The sequence below is a fragment of the Bombyx mori genome, chromosome 11 (assembly GCF_030269925.1).
Source record: "Bombyx mori chromosome 11, ASM3026992v2".
Lineage (NCBI taxonomy): Eukaryota > Metazoa > Arthropoda > Insecta > Lepidoptera > Bombycidae > Bombyx > Bombyx mori.
This window is the reverse complement of record NC_085117.1, coordinates 16,419,841-16,431,898: the sequence shown is the minus strand read 5'-3', so window position 1 is coordinate 16,431,898 and position 12,058 is coordinate 16,419,841. Positions and strand designations below refer to the sequence as shown.

The 12,058-nt window shown below is 39.6% G+C and overlaps 1 protein-coding gene and 2 long non-coding RNA genes across 3 annotated transcripts; 1 reads left to right on the top strand and 2 right to left on the bottom strand.

Annotated features, from left to right (window-relative positions):
* Positions 1-3,203: 3,203 nt before the first annotated feature.
* On the bottom strand, positions 3,204-5,792 carry LOC134199741 (uncharacterized). Its single transcript, XR_009974359.1, has 2 exons — positions 5,466-5,792; positions 3,204-3,332 (listed from the first exon to the last, which is right to left on the bottom strand). It is a non-coding gene; the product is annotated as an uncharacterized LOC134199741 (long non-coding RNA).
* An 857-nt stretch (positions 5,793-6,649) lies between these two features.
* On the top strand, positions 6,650-11,927 carry LOC101739514 (uncharacterized). Its single transcript, XM_012696125.4, has 3 exons — positions 6,650-6,911; positions 10,456-10,643; positions 11,061-11,927. The coding sequence occupies exons 1-3, from the start codon at positions 6,824-6,826 to the stop codon at positions 11,898-11,900; spliced, it is 1,116 nt and encodes a 371-aa protein (XP_012551579.1). The 5' UTR covers positions 6,650-6,823; the 3' UTR covers positions 11,901-11,927.
* LOC101741182 (uncharacterized) lies at positions 6,776-7,403 on the bottom strand. The gene is made up of 2 exons (XR_210062.5): positions 7,177-7,403; positions 6,776-6,902 (listed from the first exon to the last, which is right to left on the bottom strand). It is a non-coding gene; the product is annotated as an uncharacterized LOC101741182 (long non-coding RNA).
* Positions 11,928-12,058: the final 131 nt, after the last annotated feature.

Here is a 12,058-nt window from a genome sequence, read left to right as displayed (position 1 = left end):
AGCATCGCCTTCCACGACTCGTCGTCGCCGAGCATCGATGCCACAACACTCGGCAACGACAAGTCGTTTCCTATTTTTGCGACGAGGACACGGCGCCACCCCTCCCATGCGGGGCAGGCGACGAGCGTGTGCTCCGCCGTCTCCAAGCCGCAACCACAATGGTGGCACTCTGCCGTCGGCTCGGCTCCGATCCGGTGCAGGAACTCACCGAAGCAACCATGCCCAGTGAGCACCTGCGTGAGCCGGAAAGTGAGGCGTCCTCTGTCACGATTCACCCAATTCACAAGAACCGGGCGAATCGCCTCGGCGGTCCTACGACCAGCCGAAGGATCGGCCAGCCGTCTGGACCATGCCTCCAGCACGGACCGCCGAGATTGGGCCCTCCGCGCTCTGACCACACTGGGGCTGGGACGTGCCACGCCCCGGATACGAAGGTCAGCCCGCCACTGATAGTCAGCAGCGAGCGCCTCCGCCTCCAGGACCCAAGGCGGCGTCCCAGCCAGTACACACGCCGCCTCGAAAGAGATGGTGCGATAACCACGGATGACCCTGACCGCGATGGTGCGTTGCGGCCGTTGCAGCAGCTTCGCTACCCCCACGGCCAGGGACTGGCCCCACACGGGCGCCCCGTATAGGGCCATTGATCGCACCACCCCTGTATAGAGACGGCGCGTCACCTGGTCAGGCCCCCCGACATTGGGAAGGAGCCGGCTTAACGCGCCGGCCACCCCCAACAAACGAGGGACCAGATTCTGAAAGTGAGCACGGAAGGTCCAACGACTGTCCAGAATGAGGCCGAGGTACTTCAACTGCACCCCGACCCCGATACGGACGCCTCCAACCACGATATGGGCATCGACAGGTGGCACTCTCCGGGGCCTGTGGAACCACATGGCCTCGGATTTACTGAGCGCCACGTCGAGGCCCAATCTCCTGATTTTGCCGACGACATGCGCCACCCCAGCCGTAGCAAGACGGGCAGACTCAGCAAAACTCCCCCCCCCGGGCCACGACCAACGTGTCGTCTGCGTAACAGATTACACTCAGGCCCGGGAGGAGGAGGAGCAGGCTTAGGGACCCCGGTAACCATACTCGTCGAACTCGACAAAGAGGTCGACGTGCAACCCAACCCATGCATCAGCCCGCTAAGTTTCTCGCCGGATCTTCTCAGCGGGTCGCGCTTCCGATCCGGTAGTAGATTCATTCGCGAAGCAGTTGCTTTTGGGTTGTTAGGTCTCTTTCAGAGGCGCTCGGGTAGCTGTTAGCAAATCCCACCCCTCCTGGCTGAGCCTTTGCTCGCCCACCTGTCCTGGTGAAACTGAAAAGGCTTCCAGGCCACCAGTAATCCTTCAATCATAAAAAAAAATAATGATTCAGTTTCAAGAGTGAAAAACCGCCGTCATAGAGACTGACCAAAATTCACATTTGTGGTTTCTTGAAGCTCCCAAAAACCAAATGAATAGGTGGGTACAGCTTAAATTACCCTTTCACTATAAAAGCTACTGAATGCGCAAAGGACGTTTTCGTAATAAAATCGTGATAAATTAAAAATCTGTATAATAATACGCGGACGGCAATTCTTTTAAAACTATTACAAGACTATGCACGGTCCTTAGCGTAGAAAATGGACATAAATTGATGCGCCATTAAAATAGCGATTGGCACACGAACTTTCATACATAGTTTATGATAGTAGGTACATAAAAACTTTTAGATCTCTTATTTAAGCTGAATGTGTGGTAGGTATGTCAAAAGATTGTTCCCCCAATTGGACTGAACACTTGAAATGTACAAGGGCGGATCCAGCTTTGGCGCCAGGAGGGGGTCACATAGTCGTGGTCAAGTCAAGAACTTATAATTTAATTTTGATAACAATAGATACAAGTAGAAAATCATTATGTTCAATTAGTGGTCCACCTAAGTCTTGGTCCCCAGCTCAGGGGGGTCATGATCCCCATGACCCCCCCCCCCTCTGGATGCGCCGTTGGTAATGTAGGTATACGTTAGTATTTCAAGGAAGCGACTTACATACATAATGTTCCATGGCGGTCTTTTTGTGCCCCTTGAATTATCAGCACCCATGAACGCTGTTAACCAATTACGACCAGGTGAAACGGTTAATCGCCCGCGATTGATGGAGATAACAAAAGCTTTTTCATTACGAAGTTACGGAAACAGATTTAATTAGGTAAATAACTTATAGTTCTCATCTACAGAGTGTTCTCTTATTGAATGTAGGTACACGCACCACCCACAAATAGAGAGAGATGAAGAAGTCTCGCAAAAGCTGCAACTAATAATAAGATAATACATAACCACAACCACTCCGCCAGAAGTGTACGACGGAACTGTAGGTTCCTCACCTATAGTTTTACAGAAAGATTGCATGCTATATTCAACGTTTAAAAAAATATGGTCTCCTATCAACTTTGGAAATAACGAAAATGTAAAAATGACTTTTACCTACCGCTGTACTACGCTGGTAGCCTAAGGAGCTATTCCAGCTACGCCCGGACGGGTACGTGAGCTCACTGGCTCAAGCTGAGAGAATTTGCTAACTCCAGTCCTAGCAAGAGCAGTGTAGACTACCGCCGGATCAGAATAGCGACCCAATGAGAAGAACCGGTAAGTAACTCAGTAGGCTATGTTTGGGGTTAGGTCCATTGTCGTAATCGACGAGTTTGACGGGAATGGTGACTGGCGCTTCAGGGGCCTAAAAGCACCTAAAATGGATCGATAGACGACAAGAGGATTATCGTGTCTCGCCGCTTTGTAAAAGTAGCATTCTAACGCTACCTTAAGATACTTACGTATCGGTTTAAATTTAAATCGTCTTGAAGGGCGACATTACTCACGTATCATGGCACTTCGACGGCTATCCAGCAGAAACGGGATTGGATGACCTGGAGAGAGTTTATGTGCATGCGGGCCGCGTGCGAGCGAACATTACACTTGCAGAAATAAATAATTTTCCTTTTGTTCGTCACTTCGTAGCCCAACATGGCGTTTAGACCGCTCAGCTTTCCCCATTGTGTCTCTACAATGGCGTTCAGCTCGCAACAACAAGCAACGGACGACACGCTTGCACAATCTAAGCACACAATGACATTGTCCGTATTACGGCTGCATGTAATTAAATTCGGGCCAGAAAATGGTATAATTAAGACATAAAACTAATCTAAGAATGAAACGAACCCACGAGATTTGTTTTAATAATCATTTATTTTTGAAAGCGCAGTTGGCTATTACAGGCTACCTTAAATTTACTTAAATGTTTCATCGATTTAATTAATATAGTTCTGCCTTTTTTCACAGAGATGAATGGATAATTGCTGCAAGGTTACATCTTTTATTAATTTATTTTTTATTGCTTAGACGTGTGGACGAGCCCACGGCCCACCTGGTGTTAAGTGGTTACTGGAGCATATAGACATCTACAACGAAAATGCGCCACCCACCTTGAGATATACGCTCTAAGGTCTCAAGTATAGTTACAACAGCTGCCCCACCGTTCAAACCGAAACGCATTACTGCTTCACGGCAGAAATAGCCAGGGTGGTGGACCAGCCAGGACCTACCCGCGCGGACTCACAAGAGGTCCTGCCTCCAGTAAAATCTTCTTCCTATACTCAGGGACGTCTTAAACTAGGATGGGGCCCTTGGGCACACAAGAATTTGAGGCCCTTTTGGAAAGTAAAAAAAGCGAATTATAATAACATTTTTTTACTGAGTATAACCATTTATTATAGGTAATCAAATACAGTATGATATAATATGTCATTAATGATATTAGAATGCTGCTGGTTTTTTGGTTACGATTTCGATAAAGGTTTCTTTCGGGATTTCTGTTGAGCAAAATCTTCTATTATAGGCATAGTACCTATATGCCTTGTAAATACCTTCTGATTACTGATTTGTGAAAAAAGTGTAATGTGTCCGACAAAAATGTTTTGAGAATAAACGTGTGAGAGAAATTGTCGGTCTTTCGGGGCCCCCTGAGAATGGGGGCCCTGGGCACGGGCCCCGTGTGCCCTTATGTTAAAGACGGTATTGCCTAGACTGTATTTTGAATACGAAATCTTTGTGACACGAATATGATGACCTATACTTGTAAGATTTCTGAATTTTCCTGTTGCTAATGAGATAAGAGATATGTTTCTTTTAAAAAAAACTACCCTTTTAAGTAGATATAGGTATAACGGATTCGTTCCACCCCTTGATATTGTCGTTATCAACGGACCTGCGATGATCAATGCTAATTAATTGACCCACATTTACCGCCTGGTTTTGACGCCATAAATTATGGAACTTCGTCACCATTAAATTTTAGCTACAACTGCTATACCTACATACAAGTTTTTTTTTCTTGGACGGATGAACGAGCTTACGGCTCACTTGGAGTGCAGTGGTTACCGGAGTCCACAGACAATGCCATTGTAAATGACCCACTTCTCGAACATCACTAGAACCACTCGGTTCTATGGTGGTAGTACCCATTCGGGCTTACAAGCTGCCCTACCACCAGTATATTGTTCTATGTTTGAAAATGTTGGTCCCGAAAAACATTTCAGCTGTAGTTTAAAATTCTATTAACTTTTGTGAACCGAATTTTCGTATGTTACTCAAAATACGGAAATTTCTCAAGAATGCAACATTTTGTTTATAACAAAGGACGTAGATTGCTATCATTATTACATAAATATGTTACAACCTGTACTGAATAGAAGATTTTTTCGTGGTTTCTAAGTGATGTTGACATCCTAAAAATGAATTATTTTTACTACAACAATCACAAAACATTTTTCATTATACTAAATATGTACTATCTTTAATATGAATACTCTTCATTGGTTACAATTTTAGACACAGTAAGGTACCTTATCCTCTCTAATTAGGTCTAGAATTCTGAGGAAACGTTTCAGTCTTAAACAATATATTTTGGACTTGGATCTAATGTCTCGAGGTAGGTGGCGCCAGCATTGTTATTTTGAATTATTCTACCCGTTTAAAACAAAAAAGGAAGGATATGATTATGATTCCTATTTCTTTAGGAAGGAAAGATTACTGGTGGCCCATAATCCTTTCTAATTTCACCAGGTCAGGTAGGCGAGGGGTAGGATTTGCTAACAACTGCCCGAGCCCCTCCGAAGGAGACCTATCGAATCAGAATCACGACCCGCTGAGAATATCCGGCGACAAACTCAGCAGGCTGATGTATGGGGTTAGGTTGCACGTCGAACTCTTTGTCGAGTTCGACGAGCACGGTGATCAAGGACCCTATACCTACTCCTAGTGTTAGAGCACGCCTGTCTAATAATAGTGTTAGTGGATCGGAAGGATCCGTGAGCACATCATTATGTTAAATACGAAATAAAAAACCTTTCATCAAACAAGATTTCTGTATGGACCTAAATAATATTTGCAAAACATTGAAAAAATATTTTTTAAAATTAAAAAGGCACTACCTTATTCTCGTAAAACAATCCCAAACAAACAACATTACATCATGCTAAGCGATAACGTAGAAGTAGGTCACTGATCCCAGATAAGTTAACCATTAAAACATGCACCAGTAGATGTAAACATGAGGTCATCCAACTCTGGGACATTGTGAAGGGGATTAAACGCAGTATACAACCTAATTTCTTTTAATAACGTCACGGTCTAGTTATGTAGTGAATCGAATTGCTTTGATGTCACCGTAGATAGTAATGTTCTAGCTAGGTGACAATGAATTTCAAAAATTTAGGTTAGGAATAAGATTAAAAATACTTCCAAGCATATGTACTCGTAAATAGTGTTGTGATAGTCTGTGATTTTAGTATTAGATATTTTATAGAAATTAAACATTATAATATCTTCAAAAAAACAAAACATTAATTAGTAGGTAGGTAAATACCTACCTAAGTAACAAGAGTAAAATTGACAAAGGCAGTTAATTTAAGAAATGTTCAGATTTTACTTTTGTTAAAAGATTTGAAAATTCATTTAAAATATTTATTACAGCCAAGACAATGTTATATTTCAAGATGCCATTTATATTATACTAGCGACCCGCCCTCGCTTCGCTTCGGAAACATTAAAACACACATGAAACCAAAAAATAAAAAAATAAAAAATAAATAAAAAAAGTAGCCTATGTTCATCAGGGACAATGTCGGCTTCTAATGGAAAAAGAATTTTTCAAATCGGTCCAGTAGTTTCGGAGCCTATTCGAAACAAACAAACAAACAAATCTTTCCTCTTTATAATATTAGTATAGATTCATTGCCATAGTTACTACAACAATAATATTAAGCAGGTTTTTCGTCCTCTGAAAAATAGAATTCTCATCCCAAACATGTATTCCCTCAATTTCATGCGTTCAATAGGTTAAGTACATTTAAATTACAATAATATCTCTTAAATTTCCTGATAGTATCGTACAATATTCTGCTGTTGAGTTCACGTTAAGTTACGGAAGTTGATTTTCAAAAAATACCTACTCAAAACTCATCAAAAGTATTTTCAATTATTTTCGCTCTGTAAACAGTTTCCCGTTTCCTGGTCAAACATTAAAAATCGAATTTAGGTACACAACATCGTAGAATAAGTAAGTACCTGTCGCAAATTTGTACAAAGAAGAAAGAGCCGTGGGCGGGGATTATTTTCCAAAGGCTGCACTCCACAATTCACATTGTCTTACATTTCATACTTTATTCTTTAATCAAGTTTCGCAGCGATTGTTGGTTCTCTGGGTCAATATTACTTTGTCGTGTACCATTAAAAAAAAACAATTACTCAAAATTTATATTGTTCATTTTAATGCATAATTTTGACGATAATGATGAAATTTTGGTGGATGTTCGTGTTGTTTGCCAAAACGGCGTCGGCCAGTGACAACGAATTACCCACTGCAGAAGCTGAGAAAGGTAAATAGTTCTGATTAATTAGTATCAAAGCAAAATACATCAATAAATGCAAAGTATTATAATCAACGTGTTCTTGAACTCAGTTAATAAAATCGCTAACGACTTTGTCTTCGAGTGATAAATTAATTATTAATAAACTTAACGTAATATTTGCATATATACTTATTGTAATGATATAATTTTGTGTACTAAAATATCCACGTTTGAGTGAAGAACAAGTCCGATTTCTAAAAGTAAGAGGATCTGGCTAGATATTGAGCATTACCACTGATAATATCCGGCATTTGCATGTCAGCAACATGTTCAACAGGATGTTCACGAATCATAATAAAAATAACAATAATTTAGTTAATATTTATCCCTTAGCTCTATGGCACGTGTAACCAAAAACATCCCACATCTCATAAAATACTCGATTTAATAATAAAATTGCACGAAACAACTTTCGCGGAGCGTCTTTCAAGATGTACATTATATTTAATTTTTTATTTGTAAATTTTTTTCTAATTGATATTGTCAAGTTAGAAAGGAGGACACACTTCTGTGAAGCACATTGTTTTACGAGTAACTAACAAAAACATTCAGAAGCTTTCAAATAATTTTGTGTAGGCATTGTATATCACACACCCATCAGTTAGTTTGGAATTACAACTCCGAACCTGTGTTACAATTCTTCTATACTAATATTATAAAGAGGAAAGATTTGTTTGTTTGTTTGTTTCGAATAGGCTCCGAAACTACGGGACCGATTTGAAAAATTCTTTTTCCATTAGAAGCCGACATTGTCCCTGATAAACATAGGCTACATTTTTTTAATTTTTTTTAATTTTATTTTTTTGGTTTCATGTGTGTTTTAGTGTTTCCGAAGCGAAGCGAGGGCGGGTCGCTAGTATTGAATAATGTAATAACTCCAATGCTAAACTCGGTAAATTGTGCGCTTACATAAAATTTTGTTGAATTGTTTAATACCTAAGTACTATGTAACATAATATGTATTTTTATGATATTGTTCCTATTGGAAATATCGCTAGTAGGAATTAATCATTACTGCAAAGATCACCGTTATCAAATGCTCCAATTTTTTTTTCTGGGTTTAATTAACAGACAGGGTGCTGGTCGTAAGACTAGAAGTCAGTTCTAAATCCAAAAAACTTACTTTTTTTAATATTATAGTTATTATAATATTTTAATATAACAACATATTAAAGGCAGATAAGCTCCATGCCCGCCGGATAATAAGAGGCTTCGATCAACAATAGTTACTATTGTTGATCGAAGATAAGAGGTATTGGAATTTATAAACACCGTAAAAGAAATCCCGTATCCCACTATTTAGGTACCTTCAACCAGTAAAAACAAATAATTTCTTCACGAAAAAAAATGGAGGGAATGGTTGTCCAGCAGTGGACATCAAATCTGTGGGCTGTTAGATGAATTGTACAGAAACGTGCAGACTAGCAACAATTGGACAGTCCCTAGTATTTTAATGGATATTATTAGTGATTCTTTAGTATGAAAATACCAAGGTAACTAATATGTTTATTATATTTGAAACTCAAATATAATACAGTGAGGCAGTGACAGAAATACAGTTACAAACTTGAAAAGATTACTTTTAAATATTATTGATTAAGGGCCGTCACTTTTGTGACCAAATACATTTGAGTGAGACATACCTAATTAACCTTAAAAAAACACGAATGTATCTAACGGCATGTTACTGACGAGTCACGAATTTCACGGGCATTAGCATTGAACAATAAAAGTGAAAACGGTAGAGATATCCAGTGAAAATCTGTACCTATTGTAACGGTTGTTGTTTAATTTCATTTTTATCTAGATTAACTTTAAATGAGTGTGCTCGTGGAACTTGTAAATGCAGCCACCTTGTTATAGTACCTACCTACACAGTAATCTTAGTTCCTATTTTTTGGCATTCGCCGTAAAATTCAAACACACTTTAGTTATACTTTCTTCTATTACTACAATCTCACATTATCTTCGCTTCGCTTATAAATCCGCCATATTTGTGCAGCAAACAGCAGTTTATTATATTCATAAAACTAGTATTTAAGTCATGAATTATTCTACAAGTTAATAGTTCGACTACTATTTACCTAAACGATGGGCATGAGGATTAGCTCTAAATAAATATATTTTAGTCATACTACTGGTGGCAGGTACTTTACTGGTGGTAGGACCTCTTGTGAGTCTGCGCGGGTAGATACCACCACCCTGCCGATTTCTGCCGTGAAGCAGTAATACGTTTCGGTTTGAAGGGTGGGGCAGTCGTTGTAACTATACTGAGGCCTTAGAATTTATATCTCAAGGTGGGTGGCGCATTTACGTTGTAGATGTCTATGGGCTCCAGTAACCACTTAACACCAGTTGGGCTGTCAGCTCGTTCACCCATCTAAGCAATAAAAAAAAATCCCGAATTCATCAAGAGAACATCAAAATTCAATTCATAGTTAATATTTTACTTAGATTGATTATTTATGAAGCCAAGAAACGTTTTCTTGACCTTAATTTAACTGCTATTATACCTATTGTAAGTACTAAAATCCATACTTCCATACATACTTATAATATAAATGTGAAAGTGTGTTTGTTGATTCCCTAATTCATGTCGAAACGAAGGCAGGGACAGATATGTTTTTTTGTTTATTATGTATATTAAAGAACGAATATTTGAACGAACACTATGGGTCCCCGCAGGTTGCATTAATTTAGTCACAGCTGGTTAAGCGGCGAAATTCCTCTTCCCTCCTTGCTTTTCAATGTCAGTTTCCTTAGACATTGACAGCGCAATTTAAATTTACAACTATATTTGGTGACGTTCAGATAAAATTCACCAGATATCATTAGGGACTAGGAGTGACATAGGGTACCCTTTATCCCGAAAAAGATCTTGTTTCCCGAGAAACATGTTGTTCCCACGGGAAACTACACTAACACTTCTTCTTGACTGAGATATATCACCTTGAGATATAACTTCTAAGGTCTCTGTATAGTTACAACGACTGCACCGCCCTTCAAACCGAAACGCATCACTGCTTCACGACAGAAATAGGCAGGGTGGTGGTACCTACCCGTGCGGATTCAGAAGAGGTCCAACCACCAGTAATTACGCAAATTATAATTTTGCGGGTTTGTTTTTTATTACACGATGTTATTCCTTCACCGTGGAAGTCAATCGTGAACATTTGTTAAGTACGTATTTCATTAGAAAAATTGGTACCCGCCTGCGGGATTCGAACACCGTTGCATCGCTAGATACGATTGCATCGGACGTCTTATCCTTTAAGCCACGACGACTTCAAAATGATGATTCAGAACGAATTTAATTCGCTTGTACACGCGATCTCCATTAGAATTTTATTTTGTTCCATGGAGTTAATAACTACCTTTTTGTTCACAATAATATCCAAATCTAAATGTTGGCTATTAACTTTGCCAAGGAATTTATCTTTAACTGCTTACACATAATATACACTTTATTTCTTAATTGAAAATAAAGCTACTTGTTTCTTTAATTTTACAGAGTCACGTTTTCTTCCTAACTTCGAGAAGCGGTTTGACCGACCAGGTATCGGAATAGGTTCAGGGGGTCTTCCTCCATTGACAACAGCGCCTATTGCAGGAGAAAGATGCTCTGCTCGATTAGAATCTGCGTTGGATCAGTTGAAAAGGAGAAAAAGAACTCAACCAAAGAGCTTGGATCTTCCAATGGTAAGAGCTATTTTTCGAAATGTATTAAAAACTTAAGAGTGCCTATACTTAATTATCTGTACGCGTCAGTCAGTTTAAATAATACGTACCTATATTATAAGTTTTTTTTTTTAATTTTAGAGCGAGCGACTCGGTGTTAAAATTGCTGTAAAAATCGATGAGTGCCGATATTCATTCTAACAATTAATTGCTTTTAGCAGCAGTTATGCATCGATTGAATCGGAGCTTTCGTAGCTTTATGGTCTCAATTACTCTCAATTATTTGTTGGAGAAAAAATGGACAGATACAAAATATGTTTTCACTTACGTAAAAGGCATTTTTGATTGCTCACGAATTCTATGAATATTATTTACCAGCCACGACAAATTCGAATTTCTTGAAAATATATTAAGCCATGTACTTACAATTCGTTTCAGAGTCAAAGCATCGACTTGAATGGATATAGTCTGTATCAGCAAATGCGATCGGCTCCAATAGACATGTACGTTACCAGAATGAGGGTACGTCTCCCGCAAAACAGTAATTGGGTGCGCGTGGAAAAGTGCTATTTCGACCCTAGGAACGTCTCTCTAGACACAATGCTACTATTCCACGATTTGACTATTAGTGGAAACGTGGATTTGTATGACGCCAGCGAATTAGACAGAAATATACCGTCAACTCAAAGAAATCGGAGACACTACGCAGAAGCCAGATCGTACGACCCGTATCCGGTTGACGGGTATCAAAGGCGCGGGAAAGGCTGCAATATGATTCTGCGACTCAGAAAGGCCGGAATAGGATTCCATACGAGACCGTTAAATCAACAACCGGGAAAATTCAACGTGAAAACCGATTCTGAATTTGTAGAACCAGGCTTCATAAGTGTCTACGCGTATGGTTGCGAAAAATATATAAACAGAAACTCCGTACGTAATAAAGACGAACTGCCCTTGAAGCGGAAAAGGAGATCGGACGAGTTCATTTTCGACCCACGATTCGACGATGCGTTTTCGCATGGAATGGACAGTCGATCTTCAGAAAACAATCGGGATATTTTTTACGAACCGCGCACCAGCAGGGCTGATTACGAAAGAAGTAAACTGTTCAGGCCTGATGATGATTTGGATGAAGTGGAAGATATCTCTAGGGAAATGGAGGACATTTTCACGAAAGGAATAAGAACGCTGCTGACAACATACATGAAGAAGGAACTGCAACCAGCTATTAAAGATACTTTAATGAGGAATATGGGTTATGTAATATCTTACGGATAACCAAACAATAAAATTGTGTTAAACTTATGGTCAAATTTTTAATCATAACCTCGTCGTGATATTTATAGATTTCTATAATAATCTATATCTTAATCCATGGTTTACTATTCTATACTGACGAATAATAAACCATGGAAGTAATAAATACAGTTGTACGT

What these genes read in the sequence shown, in the direction of transcription:
- LOC101739514 (XM_012696125.4), top strand. Translation starts at nt 6,824, where the DNA reads ATGATGAAATTTTGGTGGATGTTCGTGTTGTTTGCCAAAACGGCGTCG. An exon ending in CACTGCAGAAGCTGAGAAAG is followed by an intron (nt 6,912 to 10,455) that starts GTAAATAGTTCT and finishes TTAATTTTACAG; the next exon opens with AGTCACGTTTTCTTCCTAAC. An exon ending in AGAGCTTGGATCTTCCAATG is followed by an intron (nt 10,644 to 11,060) that starts GTAAGAGCTATT and finishes AATTCGTTTCAG; the next exon opens with AGTCAAAGCATCGACTTGAA.